At 45.1% G+C, this 25717-nt stretch overlaps 1 protein-coding gene across 1 annotated transcript in view; it reads left to right on the top strand.

Moving 5' to 3' along the window:
• CDYL2 (chromodomain Y like 2) overlaps positions 1-15687 on the top strand; it is a 128680-nt gene extending 112993 nt beyond the window's left edge. The window contains exons 5-7 of the mRNA XM_081117610.1: positions 1763-1973; positions 4345-4488; positions 9691-15687. Coding sequence (XP_080973736.1) covers positions 1763-1973; positions 4345-4488; positions 9691-9849 — 514 coding nt within the window. The 3' untranslated portion in view covers positions 9850-15687. The remainder of the gene's footprint in view (positions 1-1762; positions 1974-4344; positions 4489-9690) is intronic.
• Positions 15688-25717: the final 10030 nt, after the last annotated feature.

The following is a 25717-nucleotide window of genomic DNA, read 5'->3' as shown; positions in this document are numbered from 1 at the left end:
CCCCAAGTATATATCATCACTCAGTTGTGCTGGAAATGTACTTCTAGCATATGTGAACCTAAAACAGATGTTACTGATCAGCCCATGGCTATCCTCCAAGTGGTGACTCAGTAACCCAAACTCCTATTTTGTGGCTCAACAAATGTCTTCTAAGATTGCCATGCTTGTCAAGATGAAAGGGCCGGGAGGACTGCATGGTGACAAGTTTCCACACACCAAGCCTGGAAGTGTGTATATGGTTTCCACTCACATTCCATTGGCCAGCACTTGGTTACTTGGCCACAGCTAATTGCAAGGAGGCTGGGAAATGTGTTTTAGCAGTAGACTCAGGAAGAAGAGGGAAGGGGGGAATCAGGTCTGGTGAAGAAATAGTATGTCACTCCCATACATCTGTAGTCTTTGCTCTTGCTCTGGGAGAGTCCTGTATCTATTCAACAGATATTTACCAAGTGTTAATTCCAATATATATGAGACCAAGCAGTGCACAAGGCAGGCCTATGGGTTTTCTTAAGGAGCTGAAGGGGAGGAGAATTCAGACACAAGTAAGCAAGCAAGTAATTAGGGTAACTGCAAATTGTGATAATGGTGTTTTCCAAGAGCTCTCAGAAGGGCCGTGCAGCTCATGCACAGAGAGCAGGGGCGTGTGAGACATGAGATAAGCCTGGAGACCTAAGCAGAGGTAGACCAAGGTCACTGTTGGGAGTTTCGATTTTATTCTTGTGAGTTCTTGGTAGTTTCCAATTTATCACCTGAGAATAATGAAGGATGCAGGCTTTACTAGACATCTTGGATCTTTCCTCCATGTCCAGATGAATATTAAAATTTTATAGGTCTTATGTAGCAAGTAGCGGGGAGGCAAAAGGCGTGTAAGGTAAAGGAAGTAGGGTTATTTCGGGTGGCTCTGCATAATAGATAAAGATGCAGGCTGTAGCCTTGCTCAATGCAGAAGGTGAGGGAGATAAAATATTGCCTAATCCTGTAGCCATGATTCCAGATGCCTCATGCCTCCAGGGGAGCCCAGCATCTCTCCCCAGTTTTGGTCAAAGTTACCCTAACACAGACACTTGTCAGCATTCTAGAACCACCCTTGAGAATCTGGCATCCCTTTAGGTAATTCAGAATCAGACAACCCTTGTACTGAAAGAAATCTTAGATGTCATCAATCCTGACCCACGCCCACCATTTGAAGCTTGAATTCTCTGTATAACATCACCCAAAGTTATCATCAAGCCAACATGATCTCCAATAATGAGGAATTTACACCTCCTGAAGCTGCCCATGCCGCCTTCAGCCAGTGCCGCTGGAACATTTCTTCTCTCCTTGAGTTCAGATATGCCTCTTTGTAACACCCTCCTTTTGGTTCTAGTTCTGGTTCTGGTTCTGAATCTTAATATTCAGGTTGTCTTCCTTGGGATATTTACAGGTTGTCAGTATCTAGGGAGTGGAAGGGCAGGGGAGCTGGTGGAGTGTTGGCACAGTGGGTGTGACGGGTCCTCTGGGTGGACTCGGACATGTGCTCACTCCATTAGGTCCCTTCTGTAAATTGGGCATGAACCTCTGAGGGTGCCAGGCCTGTAAATGCAGCTCAGTGGCCCGGCATTTGGGAGAATGAGACCCTAGCCTTGCACCCACTCTTCTCTGAGGACCTGCAGGTGCTTCACAGCACCTGGGGAAGCTCATTTCAGTCTCAGTGCAACCAGGGGCGTCACATGGTCTCAGCAAGCCTGGCCACATGTTAAAGCGGGTCTTCTCTTTTCCCCAGGGATTTTGTGAAGGCCTTTATCCAGTTTAAGAAGCCCATCGTGGTGGCAATCAACGGGCCCGCCCTGGGCCTGGGTGCCTCCATCCTGCCCCTCTGCGACATCGTGTGGGCCAGCGAGAAGGCCTGGTTTCAGACCCCCTATGCCACCATCCGCCTCACGCCCGCCGGCTGCTCCTCCTACACCTTCCCCCAGATCCTGGGCGTCGCGCTGGTAAGCCTCCTTGTAAGCAGGCAGAGTGGTGTTCAAGCAAGGTCACAGAATCCATTGTAGGCTGTGGTCAGGTTCTGCACCAGCAGCCGGAAGCAAATCTGGGCAGGGGTGAGTCATAACAGCTCAGAAAGCACTCACTGGGGCCAGGGCTTGACAGCCATGAACTCAGTTCATCTTCATGTCAGCCCTGTAGGTAGGACCACTGTTATCCCCTCTTGACAGATGTGGAGACTGAGAATCAGAGAGGTTTAGTGAGTTGTCTAAGGTCACACAGTGGTAATGGAAGTTGTGGGATATGAACACAGAATCTGTGTTCTTAATCAGTATTCTGTAAAATAGCACCCGCCTGAATAGTGAGTCTGAGATTAGCACCACCAGGACACAGGAGGGGTTCAGTGGGTGGTTGGTATACTAGGTCTGACAGGTGGCACTTTGAAGTGGCTTTGATGCAGTACAGGCCCCACCAAGGTCTGCTTCTGCTCCCCAAGGCTGCTGGGAGCATTCTGCCTACAGATGCTGGACGTCCTAGGAGACCCCAGAAAATCACCAAAGAATCATGACCCAGACGACAGGGCCAAGCTCCATGGGGCAGGTTAGAGGAGGCCCTAGCAGGGTACTGCTCCAGTGAGCCGGGAAGGGTGGAGCTCCCCTTCCCCCACTTCTGCGTGGGCTGTCTCGCTTTGATGGTAGCATGAAGCAGGAATAGCAACCAAGAGACCAGCGGAGGTTACCCTCAGCCCTCAAACCCCCAGCACCACGTCTATGCAGCAGGGCCCACAGCAGGGACAGATAAGGCCATTCGGATTCACAACTCATTCGGCTGCTTTAGGCCACTCAGTCTTACCAGGGGCAGAAAAATGAGGCAGGCAGGGAGCCCAGGAAGCAAACACTTTCCCTTCTGATCTCAGCCACTGTGTTCTGCCCAAGCTCAGTGCCACTCCAGTGCCTTCCCGTCCTTTGTGGTCACAAAAATGTTAACATTGTACAGTCTTATCTCTTTCTCTCTCTCATTTCAGTCATTTCTGAAACTCTAAGAATGTGGCCCTTCCACTGAGTTCCTTTCCTTTGTCCTGAGACAGAGGTGGTCCTAAATAAGTATAATGATAGATATATTTGTCTTCCAGCCTCTAGCCAATGCAAGCTATGGGCTTGTGACCGACTCTATTGAGTTTCCCATTCTGGCATGAAAGATTGTCCTTTGGGTCATCATGACCTATTAGTGACAACCAGAACAAAGAGGGAAGCCGTGCATGGACGCAGAGGCCTGGAGAGCTTGGCATTTCAGTGTTGATCCGAGAGTGGCTAAGACTATGGGGAAGGAAGAGTAGGGGAAGCAGGTCGATGGCAGGCTAGGGAAGGAGTCGGCTGCCCTGTGAGGAGGTGGAGACTCATCCTGAAAGAGATAAGGGCCCTGTCACATGGCTGCTACCATTAAGCCCTAATTATCAGTGCGAGAATCTCCTGTTGGTGAGTTTCAGAGGTGACAGCACTGTGCTCTGTCTGTGCCCAGGACCTTGTTCACGTAGGTCCTCCCAGAACGTGTATGACAGCCGTGAACTTCAAAGCAAAAGGAAATTCTTTGTGGGAGTGGTGTGCAGAGGAGCCTCAGAAGGCAGGGGGTACTTTTCCACCTTTCAAGACTGGGCAGTGCCTGTGCACAGCCCTGGGCCACCAGGAGACGCTCCTCTGTGTTGGTGTCACGGTTACGCAAGAGCCTTTTGGCTGCCAGTGATGGAAACACTTTGGCTTGAAGGAGGGTGGGGGGAAGGGTGATTCCCATAACTGACAAGCCCAGAAGTGGAATGCCCCTGGGGGTGACTGGTCCAGGGATTCAAGCACTGTCAGCACTCGTGTCCTCCATTCCTTCCTTCTTTGGGGACCTGCCTGTCCACAGAGCGGGGGCACAGCAGCCGGTGGCCCTGGACCCATTGACTTTAGCCTGCAACCAGGGAGGGAGAAAGATTCTTACCCATCACCTCCAGCTTAGAAACCTCACAGAGAGCCTTATTATTTAGGGGAGGGGATCATCTGTTCAACCCCAGGCCAGTCACGCAGTGTGGAAATGCACCCAGCCAGAGGTGCATGCTCACTTCTGGGGGTCTGCTGCCAGATGGCAGAGGCAGGGGATCGGGCAGACGAAGCCACATTAGGTACCTGGCTTTTTTTGGGAATTTAATGAAAGCTGTGGACCCTCTGCTCAGAAAGATGCACACAGACACAAATATTTGCTCATAGTTCCCAAAGTTTATCAGACCCGGGTTAAGAACCCTGCCTTCCAGACCTGGAACACTTACAGCAGGCCCAGGCGTCGCTAACAGACACGGGAGGTGGTCCCCCGGCTCTCAGCCTTCCCCTGCTTTTGCTTTTTCAGGCTAATGAGATGCTCTTCTGTGGGCGGAAGCTCACTGCCCAGGAGGCGTGCAGCAGAGGACTGGTGTCCCAGGTCTTCTGGCCCACCACGTTCAGCCAGGAGGTCATGCTGCGGGTCAAGGAGATGGCGGCCTGCAGTGCACTGGTGAGTCCTTTGTCTTTGTGTTCTTGTCATCACAAGAGACCCTTTTTGCAGATGAGGGCAGTGAGGCCGACAGGGACTCATTGATTTGCCAAAGATCATGCAGGGAGTACGTGAGAGGCCCTGTGTAATTTAACAGATGCCCCGTCTCACTTGAGTGCTTAAACCCAAGAGGGAGGTGCTGAGGTCAGCGCTATTGGTATTCCCCATCATTTCCAATTTAAAAAACCTCACAGAAGAGATTTATACTCTGGGGAAGAAAGCATTGCCTTAAAAGAAAGTCCTCAACACCCCCAAAACACAAAGCATCTGTAGTTTGCAAAGACGAGCAGGGGCAAGTAAGGACCAAGTGTATTAAGCCGGCCGAGGGATGAGAGAAGGCAGCCCATGCCGTCCCGGTGTTTCTCCTGCCCACGGAGCACTTGGCACGTTCCAGCATCACCGTGTGACTCTGAAGACACAGTGAAAAATAGATAAATAAATGACACCTCCTCCCAGGCGCAGATTTTAATTAAGTGTTGATTTTTATCTCATAAAAGTCACTCCGAGCACAGTGTGGAAATATCCTGTTGAAAGGTGGAGAATGGGCTGCCCCGAAACCACAGGGCCTGCTCAGGAAATGAGAAAGGCGCGCTGGTAGAATAAGGCTGGAGGACCCTTTCTGGGCTGGGTTTAGGGGGCCAGACCTGTGACCCTCCCTTCTCCCCGTCTATCCCGAGCCCCCAGCCAGCTGCTGTGCCTCTCCGGATTCGACCCCTCAGCCTTTATAGGGCACTTACTGTATGTAAGCTCCTCTCCCCAGAAGCCTGACTGTACCAGTGATGACGATGGGTGGTCATGGTCCTGCATCGCTGATGAACACTTATTACGGATTCTCTTGTAATCTTCCCAATAACTATGGTGACCAACTTGTCCCCATTTGCCTGGGACTCTTGTGGTTTTAGCACTGAAAAATCCCTGGTTCCCCAGAAACCCCCTGGTCCTGGGCAAACATGGATGGTTGATGACCCTAGGGTCAGCTGCATGGGCAGGTAGGAATTTGAAAAAATACTTTTTATTAAAGTATTGTTGACATACAATATTGTAGTAATTTCAGGTGTACAACCTAGTGCTACTGCATTTATGTAGCTTACGATGTGATCATCACGATGAGTGTAGTACCCATCTGTCAGCGTACAAAGTTATTACAATATTATTGACTCTTCCCTGCGTCCCCCTGACTGATTTATTTTACAACTGCAAGTTTGTACCACTCATTCCCCTTCACCTTTTCCACCCATCCCCTCCCCCCCAGCAACCATCAGTTTGTCCTCTGTATCTAGGAGTCTGTTGCTATTTTGTTTTGTTTGTTCTTTGGTTTTATTTTTTATTCTTTTGTGTGTTTTTTAAGGTTTTTTTACAGTTGACATTCAATATTATTTTATATTAGTTTTAGGTGTACCCCATAGTGGTTAGACATTTATAAGTTTTACAAAGAGATTCCCCTGGTAATTCTAGTACCCACTTGGCATCATACGTAATTATTACAATATTACCGACTATATTCCCTATGCTGTACTTTACACCCCTGTGACTTTTCGTGACTACCATTTTGCACTTCTTAATCCGTCGCGTTTTTCACCCAGCCCCCCAACCCTCCTCCCATCTGCCAACCATCAGTTTGTTCTCTGTATCTATGAATCTGTTTCTGTTTTGTTTATTTTGTTCTTTAGATTCCACATAAAAGTGAAGTCATATGGTATTTGTCTTTCTCTGTCTGATTTATTTCACTTAGCATAGATATCCTCTAAGTCCATCTATGTTGCTTCAAATGGTAAGATTTTACTCTTTTTATTGCTGAATAATATCCCATTGTATGTATACATCATCTTCATTATCCATTCGTCTATTGATGGAAACCTAGGTTGCTTTAATATTTGGCTATTTAAATAGTGCTGCAGTGAACAGAGAGCTGCATATATCTTTTCTGAATTGGTGTTTTCTTTTCCTTGAATAGATGCCCAGAAGTGCAATTGCTGGGTTGTATGGTAGTTCTGTATTTAATTTTTTTGAGGAATCTCCTTACTGTTTTCCACAGTGGCTACGCTAATTTATAACCCCACCCACCATGCACAAGGGTTTCCCATTTCACCCCAGCCTCGCTAATGCCCATTTGTTGACTTTTTCATAAGAGCCTCTCTGACAGGTGTGAAGCGGTATCTCATTGTGGTTTTGATTTGTGTTTCCCTGATGATTAGTGATGTTGAGCATCCTTTCACATGCCTTTTGGAAATCTGTATGTCCTCTTTAGAGAAATGTCTATTCAGGTCTTCTGTCCACCTTTTAATTGGATTTTTTTGGTGATAAACTATGTGCATTTCTTACATATTTTGAATATTTACCCCTTATCAGATGTATCTTTGCAAATATCTTCTCTCATTCAGTATGTTGCCTTTTCATTTTGTTGATGGTTTCCTTCACTGTGCAAAAGCTTTTTAGTTTGATGTAGTTTCATTTGTTTACTTTTGCTTTTGTTGCCTTTGCTTGGGAGACATATCCAAAAGACATCTCTGAGACTGATGTCAAAGAGTTCCCTGCCTATGTTTTCTTCGAGGAGTTTTATGGCATTGAGTGTATTTTCGTATATGGAGGAAGAAAGTGGTCCACATTCATTTTTTGCATGTATCTACCCGGTTTCCCCAACACAGGGAAGAGACTGTCATTTCCCCATTGTATGTTCTAGCCTCCCTTGTTGTAGACTAATTGACCATAGAATTGTGTGTCTATTTCTGACTCTCTGTTCTGTTCCATTGATCTGTTTTTGTGCCAGTGCTATACTGTTTTGATTGCTATAGCCTTGTAGTATTACTGTAATTTGAAACTAGAGAGCATGATGCCATCAACTTTGTTCTTATTTCTCCAGATTGCTTTGGCAATTTGGGGTCTTTTGTGGTTCCATATAAATTTTAGGATTAGTGCTCTTGTCATTGTGGCTCGGTTGGTTGGGCATCGTGCGGTGCATCGAAGGGTTGTGGTTTGATTCCTGGTAGAGGCACATAACTGGATTGTGGGCGCAGTCCCTGGTGGGAGGTGTGCGGGAGGCAGCCGATCAATGTTTTGCTCTCACGTCTATGTTTTTCTCTCTCTTTCTCTTCCTCTCCCTTCCTCTCTGAAAATCATTAAAAATATTGTAAAAATTTTTTTAGGATTATCGTTCTCGTTCTGTGAAATAAGTCATTAGTGATTTTATAGGGATTGCATTAAATTTTATGTCGATTGCCTCGGGTAGTATGGGCATTTTAACATTAATCCTCCCAATCCATGAGCATGGTCTATCCTTCCATTTATTTGTGTCATCTTCCGTTTCTTTCCTCAGTGTCTTAGAGTTTTCAGAGTAAAGGTGTTTAATCTCCTTGGTTAAATTTATTCCTAGCTATTTTATTCTTTTTGATACAATTGTAAATTGGATTGTTTTTTAATGTATAGAAATGCAACATATTTCTGAATATTCATTTTGTATCTTGCAACTTAACCAAATTCATTGATTAGTTCTAACAGATTTTGGGTGGAGTCTGTAGGGTTTTTTATATATAATATCAGGTCATCCACTTATAGTAACAGTTCTGCTTCTTCTGTTCCAGTTTGGGGAGGCAGGTAGAAATTCTAAGAAGAAGAAACAGCGTGAGTTTAGAGCACTCAAGTCCAAAGACCCACATGGAGGTTAGGCAGCAGGTCATGGTGGTGTGAGCAGGTTCACAGGGTAGTCAAGGGACAAAGCATGAAAATGAAGGTAGGAGAAAGGCCCCAAAGCTCCACTGAGGAGTTTGGTCTTTGGGCAGTGGAGGTTTTCAGGTGGAACCGGCTGTTAGACATGGCAAGGGAACCTCTCCTATCAATGGTTATGAATTCAGGAGCTTTAGGTCGATTTGTCAAAGAAAGGAATCTACGCACAGCCTCTGGGAGATGGTGTTCTTCAGAGGAATTCTTGGTCTGCCAGCCCATTCTCACCACCTGTTCGCCCCCAGCCCAAGCTGAAGAATAAGGTCATAGCCCCTTTCCAGCCTGCTTGAGCAGGCAAGCTCTTGTCTTGCTTTTTTCTATTTGAGAGTGGGACCTGAAGCTGTGACATCAGCAGAGGATGGTGGAGGCCAGTCAGATGCTGCACTTGCTGGTGGAGCCTCTGCCAGAATGAGGCAGAGTGCAGCCTGTTAGGATCAGCAGATGTTTGCAGGCCACGTCCATCAAGCAACTCTGGGCAGCCTTACTTTATTGAGTGTAGATCCTTCATCTATAAGGATAGATGAAGCTACCATGAGCAAAAGATGAAAGAATGCAGGAAAATGTTTCTCATAGACCTATTGGTTAATGGTGATTGTAGTGGCATTATTATTATTAATAATATGATCACTACAATTGTTATGCATTACTATGGTTAGTATTACTATGATTACCACTGCATTCTTAATATCATTATAATTACTGCTATAATGTATCAGTATCATTACCACTATTACTACTATATTACTAACATCACTTACTCCTTTAATAACACTACTACTACTATTGGTATAATTACTGCTATAATGCTACAGTATTATTAGTATTGTTACCATTATCACTACTCTATTAATAACATTACTACTATTACTACCCCTTTAATAACATTACTACTGTTATTCTATAACACTATAGCATTACTACTATTGTTATTCTCACTATTCTCACTCATTACTACTACTATTGTTGTAATTATTATACTCATTACTACAATGCTTGCTACTGTTATTACTGCTGCTCTTACTACTAAGCTTGGAGGAGGGGCATTGCTGTTGAGGTGGCTCATGTGGATGCTCAGACAACCCTTAGCTCATTTCATTATCTTACTGTGATCCCAACCATCCTTGAGTTAGGTATCGTTGCTCTGTTTCACAGTTAATGAAAATGAAGTGCAGGGAGGGGAAAGCAGTGTTTGCTAAACATTTTCATGACACCCTAGGAGATGAAACAGTTTATGTTATCTTTGGGTAAAAGACAAAGCTTCTGGGGCTGGGATGATGTGGGCTCAACATGGTGGCATGGAATCCATTCCTGGCATGGCTAGGGACATGGGCCCGGGAAGCCCCGACTACAGTAGGCAGTCCTGTGGCTTTGGACATCAGGTTGACCGGTGCCTCCTGGAGCAGAGTCGCTGATGCCCGGCTAATGAGGCTGTGCCTTTCCCCTCAGGTGCTGGAGGAGTCGAAATGCCTCGTTCGGAGCTTCCTGAAATCGGTGCTTGAAGATGTGAATGAGAAGGAATGCCTCATGCTGAAGCAGCTCTGGAGTTCCTCCAAAGGCCTGGATTCCCTGTTCAGCTACCTGCAGGACAAAATTTACGAAGTCTGAAGGGCCCCAGCTCACTTGCCCCAGTGATCAAGGGCACCTGACTTCCAGCTTTGCCCTGTGTTTCAGAAATCGGAGCCCAGAGTAAGCCCGGCCAAGGAGTTTGTCAAGGTGTCTCTATACCTAGGGTTGTGTTAATTTCGTTTTCTCCTTTGGTTGTTCCGCATTGGTTTGATTTTGTGTAACAGATGGGAAACGCAGCATACTTGGCCTCCCCCATGTCCCTACCCCAACTGGCTAGGAGCTATCGAGGGCTATATCTTCCCAGGCCTCTTCCAGGTACCGTTCTGTCCCCACTTGTTGAAATGCACCATCCTGGTCCAGGAAGGGGAAGACCAGTTTCCCCAATTTTCTGACTCAGACCGTGTCTACACAGTGCCTCTGATCTGGAGACTAGGCTACCATGCCCTTTCTCGTTAAGTGCAGATCTGGTGAAGGGAGACGGTCCATCTTAGGGAATTCCCAGACCAATGAGATTGTGCAGAGCCAGCCTCAGTCTCCTCTCTGATGTACATCTGTGTGACTTTTAGGGCTTGGTCTTAAAACCCACCTGAGTGATTTACAAACCCAGATATTGTACATTTAGGAATGTTTTGTTAAATATATATTTTTTAAAACAATGTAAGTGGAATTTCTGATAATTTATGTGTATTATATGTAAAGCTAGTTTTGCAAAAACATAAACTTCTAGGAAAATGTTTTTTTTCTTTAATCAGACTTATTTAATTTATTTATTTTTGTTTATATATTATGATATCTGTCGTTCACACAGATACTATTTTCATACTGCCCTGGACCAAATCCCGTATGAGGTTTATGCTTTTTGGTGCATTGTAGCAAGGAACCACGTAGAAATAAAATTCAGAGAGGTAAATATGAAAGAACGTCTGTGGCTAAAAGGGATCGCTCTGCACCAGGTCCTCTGCGTGTAAAACGGCTCTCACTGTGGCGATGGAATACTTGTTCTTGGGAGAAATCACGATGGAGCTTTTCTCTTCACTCTGCTGCCCTTGAGTGTCCTCAGAGGCCCTTTGCTCGCCCGTCTTCTCTTTTCCTATGTTAGTCACCGGTCTCTCAGGACCCTTCCTTGTAGAGAGTTGAGTGGAGCAGTGAGAGTTGGGCACAGCCGGGGGAGGAGAGGTGGGCTGAGAGAAGGAGGGTCATTGCTATGGTTGGTCATGAGCTTCTCTCTGGTCCTTTTTCTCTCTGAAAGGTGACCAGATGCAGTGGACCAGGCAGATAGGATTCATGGCTCTGAGCTTTGTGTTGCAGAGAACACCCTGAGCAACTATTCTATGGCCAGGGACATGGTCCTTTAGACAGTGAATCTGAAGTTTATCTGGACTCTTGATCCCTAAGATGGCCTTCGTTCCTTCTGTGGAAAGCCTCTCTACTTTTGAGCTTCTCCATGACTTCATGAAGCTTCTTATCTTCTACCCTCTTTCATCTGGGCCATCTTGGCACGTGGGATCCTGTAGGAACTGCACACCTGGACTATAGGGAATTATCCTAGGGAAACACCTGCTTCTGCCCAAATGCCTGTTGTCGCATTTCCACTTGGGTTTTGTCTCTTTGAGAAAGCAAATGTATGCTTTCCCGAAGCCCCCAGAGAAACCTCATTCTTGGGTGTTGTGGCAGATGATCTGTGCAGCATTGCTAAATCCTCTAAAGAAAGAGACCCTTGCTTTCTGCTTACCTTCTAGGGGCAGATGTGTTTACCATAGGAGCAGTGTCAGGATTCTTGTTGGAGATGGAAGAGAAGGTTTGGAAATTTATTTCGGTCAATGCCTATCTTTGTTCCCTGCTGAAAGCGCCAGAACTATTTTAGCTTTGGACATATCCAAACTTCTAAACATTTCAAGGATCTATGATAAGGTAGGAATGTGAAACCATCACTAAGGTGGAATTCCCGTTGTTAATTTCTAGGTTCTAGTTACAAAAGGAGGTGTTCAAAAGATGGTCTGTGTTTGGGTTGTTTCCATATAGTCAATTCAAGAGGGATGTTCCACAAATTGGGCAAAAGTTGGTTAAATCTTTACTGCAGGGTAGACTGACGCTCTGAATTTTTTCACTTTCTGAGTAGTTGTTTGGGTAATGTGTAGGTGAAACACAGCAAAGTGACTTGGGATGGAAAATACCAGGCCTGTGGGTGTGTCAGGGTTTGTCCTAACAGCTTCCGTGAAATCGGGCTCTGGCTTTCACTTGTCATCCTCTACCCCAGCACCCTCCCTTCCCCCGTAGGACCCTTTTCTTCACTCTCTGCCCTGCCTTGCCCACCCTCCACCCTGTGTCTGTCAGTTCCTGGACAAGTCTTTGAGGAATTGTGTCTTGTTTTGGCAGCTGCATCCCAGAATTACCTGTGGAGTTGGAAAAACAGCTCTGGGTGGGAAGTTGAGGGTCCCTCTTTAGTCAAGGAACCTTGTAGGCAGTCCACTTCTTGCCATCTTGTTAGCCAGGCATTAGAACCCTCCTTCCTCCCTGCTCCAGTCCCTGGTGATGAGCATCCTGGTCTTGTAGTGGAACCACTTGCGTTGACAGCCACATTCCAAAAGGACTTTGTGTAGAGCTTGGCGAAGGTGGGCAGAGCTCCTCGCCATTCAGAAGCCACAGGATAATGCTGATACACCCACGTGTCTCTTCTGGCTGTGGAATAATGTCTGTGGGTAAACACCATCGAAATTACCCTTCAAGGATGAAATTGGATAACTATGCGAAGGTAGTAGAGGATTGATTTAAAATGTTATTCTTGTTTGGTTTAGATTAAATTAGGAAAAGTTCTCTCTGAATCATAAAAATGTGGTTTTTTCTATATAAAGTTTAGTATGAGGATGGAAAATAATAATCATAATAGACTTTGAACAATGCAACTGTATCTCTGAATAGCCACATTTAAAAATAGCCTTGACTGAGTGCTGAATTGCATTTCCCATTATTAATTGTTGGTTTAAAAATTTGTAAACTTTTTAAAATTTGAAATTTAGTTACATTCATGCAGTTTTACAATCTGGTTTCTGCGGAAGTTTTTTTTTAAACAAAGCGAAACACATAGAAACATCTTCAGATTTTCCTAAGTGAATATTTAAAATGCAGAATTACTTCTCCTCTGTCTTCTATATTCACATACTGAGGTCTGTTGTATATATTAGTTTAGACACTCACTAATATACACAGTATTTAAGACTCTAAATGAGATTTCTTAAGTATTTTATTTTATTCTCTGTAAATGGTTTTGTATAATCTTTAAAAATCTACACTTTGCCTTTGTAGATATTTAAGGGAAACCATTTGGGGGTTGTCTTGCATGTATATTTTTGTTGTAGATAAGTGTTGCTTAGTTATTTCTGCAAATTTTGGTTGAAATGCTTACAGACTTTAATACAGTATATATTTTCAAAATATAAACTTTTATATTTCTGTGGTAAGTTAGAATATGCGTTTTAGGCAATCCTTTCCATTAATATCACTTGTTCTTTCAAAAAATAGCATACTGGTTTGGTGCCAATGTTGTTTTTTTTTCCCCATTAGACTCTAATGCTCTTATATTATTAGAGAGCAGGTTAATTTTTTTTTTTTCTTGAAGTATAATTTGAAAATGTATTGCATTTGTGAATAAGCCTTACCATTAGGATCAGTAAATTTTCCAACCTTTGCAACTACATGCGTAGTTTAAGATCTCCCCATAAATTCTCACTGTGTGGCAGTCGATGGAATTTGTGAACAGAGCCTTAAGCTTGTTGCAAAAAAAAAAAGGGTAATACGGGTTGTTTCTTCCAAGCAACGTAAGCCATGTTGCAGTCTGTAAGTCATGGCTTATCTGCAGAGTTTGGTTGAGTTGATGGCGGCAGGGGCCAGATAGGCACCTTGGTGATTGTCTTTGGCCATACACATGGACCAAGGACAGGTTTTCTGGAGCCACCTTTATACTATTCACACGGTTTAGACACGGTCACAGGGAGGGCTGCTGGTCCATCATTTGTTCTGAACAAATGGCATTTCCTGCTCCTGACCTTGGTGGTTGACCCCAGGTTTCTTGTGGATGACTTCGAAACGTCCAGCCTGGCTGAGATCAGCATTCCTTGAGAGATGTTAAAGTTTACATGTGAGTCTTACTTGTGTAGACAATCTGAAGTCGATTTCAGTTACATAATCAGCATTCCCATGTGTCCTGAGCATCTTATCAATGAACTGTGTGTGTTAAGCCATACTACACTCATGTTCAGCAGGGCAAACGCAAACTAGGTGCAGAGCATACACCTCAGCTGAGTCCGTCCACCTGGGGCTGTATCAATGGAGCATAAGTCTTCAAGCTCATTGGTGGTGCACCCACTATGTTTGGGACCTAATAAAACCAACTAAAATTCGGACTTAACTTTTCTTAAAATTATGATTCTTTTTGGTTGGTCACACTTCCATAGTTACCAACTGATTCTTCTTACCTAGGCTTTAAAGATAATTTTGAAACCAAGGCTATAGCATGGCTAAAGTCAAGTTATTATTTGGTTCATCTTGAATAGTGTTCATAAAGTCAACTGATCTACCAATGGGATGGAGATATGCTTCAGATGTTGGCAGGATGTAGCCTTCAGAAAAACTGACATCCGGTTTTCATCTTCAGCTCTGGCATCTCCACCGGTTGACCGTGCCTCATTAGCCTAACACCTGGCCTGATGCTGGCGCTCAGTAAGGTGACTCTGGGAAGTTAGGAGGGTGTAGAGTTTTCCATCTAGTATTTAATTTGTCCCTGTGCCATTAGTCCCAGCCTGAAGTCATTTGCTGATGCCCATGTTGACAGGATTGTGAAAATATTGCCTTTCATAAAACCAAGGACCAAAGAATTTCATTATTTCAACAAAGCATGAGTTTCATAGATTGTAGGCACATCGAGACAGGTGTGCATGCTTCATGGACAAAGAAACTGCTCACTTCCACCAACCTCATGCCCCCCTGGCTGGCCATACAGAGGGATATGTTGTCACCTTGATAAAGCCCTGAAAGATGAGTTTCTCAGATTGAAACTCGCTATCTCAGGTGGGCGTTTTTGCTGTGCAGTCCCAGTCTTCATCCATTATCATTAAAGGTGGAGGTCTGGCATTCGTCCAGGTTCTCTGACCAGTGTAGACGGCGCCATCTGAATAATAACCCTCAGTGGGAGTTTTTCAGATGTGTCTATACTAAGCAGTCATTCTGCAATCGCTGAATTTCCACCTCCTTGTGTTCTACATCAACCCATTCCAATTCCTGCTTGATGTGAGAAGAATTTTCTTCAGTTCTCACACCAGGTGATGCTCTCCATTCTCATTCATGACAAAATTATTGATCCGTTAACTGGTTGAGAAATGCTTGATGCTGAAGAAGTGGTATTCTAGTGGTAAGGCTTATTACCAAACTTCTGATAATGAAGCAGGCTACCAAAAACTTATCCAGCCCACCCTAGGAGTGTTTGGATTTGATCCTGGATGTAGCACACACACCAAAATCCAAGGAGACCTTTGCGAATTAGGCTACTCGTTTTCTTTTGCCAGGTTGTCATGGGAGAGTCTTGAACTAGTTCTGAATATTTGTAAGTATGAATACTTCATAGAATTGCCGAGCAGGTACAGCTGACCCTTTCTCACCACGTTGTAAATATTTCCTGAGACTGGGTACAGTGCTGGGGGATAATAATCTTCTGATTTGTCAAATGCTGACTGTCTAGAGCAAATTGTACACTCTCTTTGTGAATGGTCCTGTAACGTGTATGAACACATTTCTGGGTGCCTTAGAAGTTGTATTTTCATGTGTGCTAATATGCAGTATTTATACATTGTGCAAAGCTGCTTTGAATAAAAAGGTTGGAACTTGGTCTGCATTTGCCTGTGTCCCCCCCACTTTGCAGCCCATGCATGAAATTCACAAACAGGTTCTGTGGTTTCTGAATGGAGAAGTTTCTGGGGCCCCCAGGGGGTTGAGATGTCTGATGCTTCTAGGTTGTGTCTGGGTTCCTGGTGAGCACAGGCCTGCCCACCCACATCTGGCTCGAGGCTTTGGTTATTCAGGCAGGTAGTCACTGGGTGGCAACAGCTTGATTCCAGAGGACCCGAGAATGGGGGCACACGATTATTTTTAGGGTGTTGAAATGAGCATTCACCCATTCCCTGGTATGCCTGGAAGGTTTCACGCACAGGGCTCTTTCCTCACTCATGGAGTTTGATCTCGTACAACCCCAGCTACCACACATGGCTGACAACGATATTTGTCACTATAGAATCATGCAGAATCCTTCCACCTACGTAACCTCAGTGCCTGGATCATCACAAGATGGGCTCTTATGAGAGGTGCACTGCCGAGGGCCCCTTGCTTCCAGAGCCTGGCCCCCGAGACTTTGCAGGGCCTGCAGGAAAGAGGAAGAAGGAGTCTTTCAGGGCTTCCTGGCAACGGAGAATCCTGGGAAAGGATTTGCACAAGGTCATTGCCTGCCCATCTGTCCATCCAGCAGCCGTAGTGAGCCCCCTGCTCTGTCTTGGGCACTGCACAGCTGCTGCAAGGCACAAATTACTCAGTTCCTGTCCTGAAGGAGTTTGGGGTCTAGGACTGTGAGGAAGGCAAGTAATTCTGCCCTGATTCCTGAACTGCCCACAGTGCAGTACTGGAGAGAACACTCATGCACAACAACAAACCCTCAGAGTCTAGAAGATGGTGCACCAGGAATTGTCCATTTGCCATCAGGCCACCTCTCAGTCTGTGTGGGCCAGCCGGCCTTGGCCTGGAGCCCATGGTTGCTCCTCTGCTGGCCTGCCTTTTCTTTTTCTTCCTATTGTTCTTGGTGTCGTTGTCCTCATTGCGGTTTTGTGTGCCTCTTTGACCTTTCTCCAGAGTCCTGATTCATCCTAAGTAGTCAAGGTCACACCTGGAAAGTCCTTTGCTCCTAACTACTTCTGGTCCTTCCAGAAGACTGGACAAGGCCTTTTGGATGTTTCAGAGTGTGGCACCTCTAAGACAAACCTCTGTTCCTTTGACTGTCTCCCAAGGCTAACTGTGATGTAATATTATGCTAAAAGGACCCCTTACCCAATAGTGGGAGGAAAATAAGAAACAGAGTGAAGTGGGCTGAAGTGCCCATCTGGTCAGATACATCAACAAGTAGGTGATTCACCACTGCATTGAATAAGTGAACAGTAATGGAGTTTAATTCCAAAAGCAATGTTATTTTTTCTCCCACTGTGCCTTTAAGTCTGCTTCATGGAATAGTCCTCTCCTGACCCTAGATGAAAACACAGGTAGGCTGTAGGCCCTTTATGATAAATAATACAGCCTCAATTCAATAATCAAAAATGGCCATGTTCTATTTAAGTATCAATGCTTCCAATGGCATTGATGGTATAAAGGTTCCACTCATTCTTGCTGACCCTCATTGCCTTTTCTGGTGGGATTGGGGGGAGCAGGAAGGATTTTACAAGAACCAAATGCTACTGTTTGCAGATGGGCATCTTTGTTCTCTGGGCCTCATAGATCTATCTATCACCTATCTTTCCATCTCTCATCTATCCATCTCTTTAAACTTGTATGGGTTTCTTGGTGACTTCCCTCAGTTGATGGTGGCCAGGCTCAGAATTGCCAGATGAGCTCTACCAGCCCAGTACCCCTCCCTCTTCAGCCCCTAGAAGTCTAATGGTCAACCACCAACTTCTCCTGTTGAGGTAGGTCTGTCGGCCCCGTTAGGGCAAGACAATCCCCAAGCCAGCTCCTTGCCATGCCTGGACCACGTGTGGTTCACGGAAACACTCACAGCTTCTGCCCAAGCAGTCGAGGAGTACACGCTGACTTCTGAACAGCAGTGACCGTCTCACTGGTGGGGTAGAGTCTGCCTCCATGTCTTCTCCATTGAATTTCTCAGGCATGAGCCAGGTGCCAATCCCTAGTGTCCCCTAATTTTTAGGAGGTACACACAAATCTCTCACTGAAGCCCCTTCTCCTTTGGCTTCAGATGAATGGGGAGGCCTCCTCACTTTCCTGGTGTGTGTGTGTGTGTGTGTGTGATGTGGGTAGCCTAGTTCTCTCCAAAGAAATTCTTACCAACCCTTCTTAATAAGTCTTAGATATATAAACGACATCTAGAAACTATTCAGGCTCTTGAAGGTGGTGATTTCAACATGTTGGGTGGTCTTCACAGGGGAGACACGTGCTATAAGGCCTGCGGGTTGTGACAGGACTCCAGCTCTCACTCCAGGTGAGATGGGAGACCCTGGAGAATGTGGAAAGGAGTGGCCTCCCCGACTTGTGCTTCAGCAGATTTGCTCTCTGACAGGAGGTAAGAGTGGAGTGAGGGCGAGGAGATTCTTGCACTTGTACAACTGTCCTCCACAAAGGCTTGAATCGGGTGCGGTGGCTGAGGTGGTGAGCAGTCAAGTCCGGAGTGAGCTTTGAAGGCGGACCAGGATCTGCTGGTGGACTTGCTGTGGAGTCAGAGAGAGGAGTCAGGGGTGGTGATGGGACTTGGGGCCTGACAGCTGGAAAACTGGAATTGCCCCTGACTGAGGCAGGGACAGCTCCGAGCTCTGGGGGAGCAGGTCTGAGTCAGGGTGACTGCAGTTCAGCTGAGACCTGGTATCACAAGCATGAAGTGTTCGGCCTCGCTCAGCCTTTGGGGGTTACAGCTGTGCTTGCCTCATAGGGATTTTTTAAATGATTAAATGGAATTATGTTTTACACACACACACACAAGTATACATATAACTGTGTATGTATATATGAGATTTCTTTAAATATATAAATGGCATTAATATATAAAATTAAATTATATGTGTAATATTTCAAACAGTTTTGGGCATATAGCCTTTTAATGATTAAATGAGATTTGTAGTGAAATTTATATATATATATATATGTGTGTGTGTGTGTGTATGAAATTTTACATGTGGTTTTTGGAACAGTTACTAACATACAGTCACAATGATTAAATGAGATTTTCATATGTATATGCATAGTTTTATATATAAGATTTATATAATGAGAGTATGTATAAATGTCATTATTACATGTATTGTGTAGAGCTGTTGTGGGCAGATAGTCACTGTTTAATGACTTAATATGATTTATATATGTGGATATGTATGTGAAGTTTTATAGATAAGATTTACATAAATATATGAAAGATATGAAGATTTTATCTACGTATAAAACGTTTAGAACAGTTGCGGGCACATCATCACTCGTTAGTGCTGAAATGAGCTTAATGTGTATGTGGGAGATTATATGTGTATTTAGACGGTTACCTGCTCTCGCGTGCATGCACACACCCACCCACACACACACCCACACACACCCACACACAGACACACACAGACACACACACACACACGCACCCCTCGAGGGCCGGTGTGGGCATGGCATTGCTGCTGCCTCAGTAGTAGCCCTGTTAGTACTTCAATGCTGGCAAGTGCCACGGGCAGAGGCCGGCACGCCCGTCGGGGACCCTGTGCGGTTGCGTTTGTCGCGGGCACACACAGGCCCGCGGTCGGGAGGAACTTGGGCAGGACGTGGCCAAGTCCCTTTGGCCTCTCAGGTGAGAGCCTGTCCCTGCTGGTAGCTGATGGAAGCCCCCTGGCTGTGACACCCTCCCGCTGGCCTCTGCGCCCCCTGCGTGTGGGGCTCGCGCGCCTCGCAGGGGGACTGTGGGGGTTGCGGGCGCGTGTGCGGGAGGCCTGTGCGCTTCTCCCGGGGATTCCGTGAAGCGGCCCTGTCAGCGGCTCTTGGCTCTGCGGCTTCCAGGGAGGTGTGCACTTCCCACCCTCCAAAGCCCGTCCCGGCCATGCAGATGTGGTGGCACTGGGCCAGGGACGGGATGGCACCCTCTGCGCCGGGGGGACTGAGAGCCGCTGGGACACCGGGCCAAGTCGAGATGGCAGCGTCCGGAGCAGAGGAGGCCGATCAGTGCACGGCCCGGAGCGGCTGGCCGGGAGCCAGCACCCAGCGACAGCGTGTACAGCAGGGACCAGAGCCACCGTGGGAGGCTCAGGGTGGAGGCGGGAGGGTTACTCTGGTTACTCTGTGCACTTTCATAGGCCAGCTGCCGTCTCGTCCAAGGATGGGGAGGGGACTGTCCAGGGCACCGCTGTGTGTATGAATCAATGATAATTCCTCCTCCAGGACTGTCGCTTTGTAAGAAAGGTGGGGAGATTTTGCCGAGAGAAGCAACTGGAGAGATCAAAGGCAAGAATGTTAGAATCTTAGGTCTTTGTGAAAAGAGCATGATGTGAAGTCAGACAACTTTGCATTTAAACCTCTGGTTTGGCTTCAATAAATGACATAATCTTGATTTTCTAATCTGTACAATGGGCACACTAATTCCCATGACAGCTTATGATGAAGCTTTTGTGAGCTACGTGCAGGAAGTACCCGGAAGAGGGCCTGGCACGTGGTAGGTGTCCCATAAATGTTGATTCCTAATATCCACCCCCTCACCTTTCCCTTAAAAACAATGGAAACCTGGCTGACGCACGGGGGAGGGGAGGGAGTGGACCCAGAGAAAGGGAGGGTGTCTTCCACTCTGTCATCAGGGACTGACATCCAAGCTGGTGTAATTGGAGAAGCACCAGGAGACCCCATCCATGTGGGAATCCCCCCACCCCACCCTGCCAGATGGTGACTTTCGGGGTGTAACTTAATAACCTCATGGATTAAGTGCCTTAAAAATGATCTGTGGCTGTAGGATGGTCGGGGTCCCTGGGCTTAGCCACCGTGAGACAGGAACAGGCTCTCACGCACATACGATAGGACACTCAGGGACGTGCCTGTTGGGCGAGGGTGGGGAAGGCTGATCCTTGAGATCTTCCAGCTATTGTTGAAGGTAGAACCCTAGGCTCTGTCAGGACAGATGGCAAACGAGCTGTTTCGAGGTGACAAGGGACCTAGTGGGTTTTAGCTTCATGGCACACTCGGTGTCCCAGGGTGCCACCTGGGCTGCCACACTTGTTTACACTTTCACTTTCAAAGAGAGGCACACGAGCTGCTCTCACGGCCATTGGGATGGTAACAAGCAGTTCCTGGCCAAGAGGAGAAAATTCAGACCTTGTGGACCAATTCCTGGTGAAGTAGACCTGTGGTTGACAATTTTTTTTTAGAAGTCTTGTGGTTGTATCTTTAAGATACTATCTACTCTTGGCCACATTTCCTGTTCGATTGCGAGTCTTCCTCTCCCACAGTCTTGGGTTGTTTGTCATATTATCATCATAGCAACATCTATGGGGTAGCAGGAAGAGCATGACATTTGGAGTCAAATAGAGCTGAGTTCAAATTCGGCCTCCCTCCCCTGTCGTGTATTGTGACGACACAGCTCCTCTTGGCGTCACATACCTCTTCTAGGTTTTTTTGTTTTGTTTTGTTTTTAGGATTAAGAAATAACGTGCAGACATACTATTGAATAATGGGCACTAATTTCAGGTTAGTTTCTTCCCTATGAAGTGTTTTTATGCCCAATCTCTTTTAATGCCTCCACTTAATAGGAGAGAAAACTAGGGCTCAGAGAGGTGAAGTGACTTGCCCCAAGGCACACAGTGGTAAGCAGTGAGCAGGAACCCCAACTTATTTGTCTGTTTGTCTTTCCATTCTGGAATCGTTGCAGATTTACAAAAAACGTTGCAAAGATCCCACGTACCCTTCGCCGAGATCCCCCACATGATAACACCTTGTAAGCATGGCACAATTATAAAAATCAGGAAGTTAACACTCATAACGATATTACGATCTAATTATTTAGATTTTACTGGTCATCCCACAAATGTCCTTTTTTCTGGTCCAGAATCCGCACCAGGATCATGCATCACATTTAGATCTCTCTCAGTCTGGAAGAGTTCCTTCACCTTTCTGAGATTTTCGTGACCTTGACAATGTGAAGAGACTGTCACAGGCTACTGATATTTTGTAGGATGCCCCTCGATTTGGGCTTGAGTCACCTTTGCCCGTTATTAGATTTAGGCTATACATTTTTGGCAAGGAAATCACAGAAGCGATGTTATGTCTCTCCCAGTGCATCGTATCTGGAGGCACATCCTGTCCATTTGTTCCCTTACTGGTGACATTCACTTAGTCATTTGGGCTTAGATTCCAAGCTTCTTGTTCTTTCAAGTACACCGTGCTACCCACGTTCTGATTTCTGTATCCTGTGCTCACACTGTCAGAATGGATACTGTCGTTAAGGCAGTTGAAAATAATATTAAATGATATTGCAACTCAAAATGTTGCGTTTACACTGTGAGGTTACTTGAGGGCAAAAACCGATTTGGAATCTTCAGCGCTTTTGTGCCTTGCACAGAGGAAAAGCTATGGTGATGTTTGTTGAATGAATAAACACGTAAAATAAGGAATGCATGAATGAATGAGATTCTCAGGAAAATGCACCTTATTTGTCCCTTTATTTTCTGTAGTGCCTGCCAACAGTAGGTACTCTATTAAGCTGAAATGAATGAAACCTCTCTGTGTAGGAGAAAGGGAGAAATAGCTGTTTTATCTAAAAAAAAAGTCCTTTTTTTTTTTTTTTTTACAGCTATTTTTCTTTTCTAAACAGAGATTATATCTGCTTTGATCCTGGGTGCATAAAAATCAACGGTGTGTGTGTGTGAGAGAGAGAGAATTATTAAGGAATTGTTGGTAATATTTTCGTGGGACAAGGACACTGTGGTTATGCTTTTTTTTTTTCCTAATACGGCAAAGTTTGGGTTTATTTTAGAAGTATAAAGTTGGTTTCACCTAAGAAAAACTCCCAAACAATGCCATTTACCACATTAACAGATTAGAATGGAAAAGCATACAAATATTATGCTTTTAAAAAAATTCTTATATAGTAGAAATAGCTAAGTATTTCATTAATTTCTAAGTCCTTTATTTTCATATAGTTCCCCACATTTTAAGGTAATTTTATTTTATTTTTTATTTCAGTGTAGTTGGTATACAATCCTATATTGCTGGTATTAGTGTCAGGTATACAATATAGTGATTTGACAGTTTTATACCTTACGGTGTGATCACCTCACTCATTCTAGTAATCATCTGTCACTTTGCAAACTTATTGCAGTATTTTGGACTATAGTCCCCTTCTCCTTTCCACCCATCCCCTCAGCCCTCCTTTCTGGTAACCATCCCTTTGGTCTCTGTTTCTATAAGTCTGTTTTTGTTTCGTTTTTAGATTTCACATATAAGTGAAACCATATGGTATTTATCTTTCTCTGCCTGACTTATTTCACTTAGCATAATACCCTCTAGATCCATCCATGTTGTCACAAATGGCAAGATTTCATTCTTTTTTATTGCTGTGTAATATTCCATTATCATTTTATATCTATCTATATATCTATATATCTTCTATCTAAATATCTCACATCTTCTTTATCCATTCATCTATCAATGGACACCTAGGTTGCTTCCATATCTTAGCTATTGTAATAATGCTGCAATGAACACAGGGGTGCATATATCTTTTCGAAGTAGTGTTTTTGTTTTCTTTGGATATCCAGAAGTGGAATTTCTGAGTTGTATGGTATATCCATTTTCAGTTTTTTTAGGAAACACCACACTGTTTTCCATTGTGGGTGCATCAGTTTGCAGTCCCACCAACAGTGCACACTGGTTACCTTTTCTCCACGGCCTCCCCAACACATGTTGTCTGTTGACTGTTTTATAATATACTACAAAGCTATAATAATCAAACTGTATGGCGCTGGCACAAAAACAGACACATAGATCAGTAGAACAGAATAGAGAGCCCAGAAATAAACCCTGGCTTATATGGTCAACTAATATACTACAAAGGCAGTAAGGATATACAGTGGAGTAATGACAGTCTCTTCAACAAGTGGTGTTGGGGAAACTGGCCAGGTACATGCAAAAAAATGAAATGAGACCACTCTCTTATATCATATACAAAAATAATGGGTTATTTATATTAACCCATAAGCTCAAAATGGGTTAAAGGCTTAAATGTAAGGCCTGAAGCCATAAAACTCCTAGAAGAAAACATAGGAAGTAAACTATTTGACATCAGCCTGAGTAATGTCTTTTTCCACACATCCCCTCAAGTAAGGGAAACAAAAGCAAAAATAAATAAAAGACGTCATCAAACTTAAAAGGAAACCATCAACACAATAAAAAAGGCAACCTACTGAATGGAAGAATATATTCACAAACTCATACAACTCAATAACAAAAAAATTAAATGATCTGATTAAAAAAAAATGGGCAGAGGACATGAAAAAACATTTCTCCAAAGAAGACATACAGTGGCCAACAGACATGAAAAGGTGCTCAACACCCCTCATCATCAGGGAAACGCACATCAGGGAAAGCCACGGTGAGATAACGCCTCGCAGCAGTCAGAATGGCTGCTACCAGAGAGTCAGCATCTCCCCCCATTTTTTAAGATGAAGTAAGAGAAACCTGGAAAAGAGATCTGCCAAGTTCACACCTGGTGCATGGCAGAGCTGGGTCTGAAGGCAACAGGTGGAGGGAGATTGCTCTGCTTAGTTACAGCTTAGCGTCCTATCTTCACCGTCTCTGGTCAATGTTTCTTGGTGTGGCTACACTTCAAACCATACGACAGATGTGCAGCTCATGGAATTTCAAGCTGAGGCTTTAGCAGGATTCAGCTTAGGGGTTTTTCTATGGAATTCCCTATATACAAGTTTGAAAAATACCCAGAAACAGCTCCATGCCAGGAAAGGAAATGCCAAAAGCAGTCTTACTAAGATTGAAACTCCAGATGTCACCAAATTTCCAAACATGTGCAATTTTGTGGTAAGAAGCAGTAGCCATGGCTGCTGACTCACAGGCCGGGAGCCAAGTGGCCTGGGTCGCTTCCTGCAAGAACACTTCATCAGTCAGTTGTCATCTTGGCGCTGCTGTGTTTGCAGGTCTCAGAGGCCAGGCTGTTTTCACAGTTTACGATGGTTGGTCCACATCAAGGGACACTTCTGCATTCCAAACATGTGCAGAGCTCAAGCACCTTTCTTGGGAGTTCCTGGTTGACAACTCAGAACTTCACCTTCCTCTCGATTAGCTCATGCTGCTGGGACATGGAATTGGAGAGGTGAAGTCATGAGCTGGACCTCACATGAATCTTTTATCTTCCTGATGAGTACATGACACATGAAGGAAAGTTAGTCTAAGTCATCAAGCACTTACTGGACAATCATCATGAGCATCGAAGCACTCCTAGTGCTAGCCAGTTGTCTCAACAATGCATAGGGTTTCTCACAATCGCAGAGAGGCTCTGGATGAGTCATTATAAAACAAACCTAGTACTCAGAAGTTAACCCAAAGATTTGAGCCTCTGGTTGGTCAGCAGCTCGATCTTCTGAGTGATAGTCCCAGTTGAGCAGTGCAAACTATTATGTTCACCTCAGAGTAAAAAATGCCCAGACAAGTCTAGAGGATTGTGGGGTGGACTCATGGGGTTATGTGCTCGAGGCCCTTGGGAAAGAAGCATTCTGAGGGGAGACTGAGCCCAGACCAAGAAGCTTGGTCCAAGAACAGGGGTCAGTTTGTGGGGAGTGCACATGCTCGGGCAAGGCAGCTATAATAAAACCTGCGCATAGAACCCGAGGGCTGCTGCGCATGAAGCTTGGTGAGGCCTTGAGAACCCATGGCTGTGGTGGTTTGTAACCAGGGAAACAGGATGTAGCACAACTGGGGACAGGTACTTTCCCAGATGGGGTGGCTGTTGGAGCACAGAATGATATCACGCTAAAGGGCATAGTGCGGGGCAATGGGGCCTTGGGCATGACGGTGACGCTCCCATAGAGAGATTAAACTAGAGCTGGCCAGGAGGGATACATAGCAGGCTCCATGGAGTATCCAAGAGGGGGTGCTCTTGAGTTCCCCCTAGTTGAGTCCAACGAGGGAG

Source organism: Miniopterus schreibersii, assembly GCF_964146895.1.
Source record: "Miniopterus schreibersii genome assembly, chromosome: 18".
Classification (NCBI taxonomy): Eukaryota; Metazoa; Chordata; class Mammalia; order Chiroptera; family Miniopteridae; genus Miniopterus; species Miniopterus schreibersii.
The sequence above is the reverse complement of the archived record's forward strand: the minus strand, read 5'-3'. Positions and strand labels throughout refer to the sequence as shown.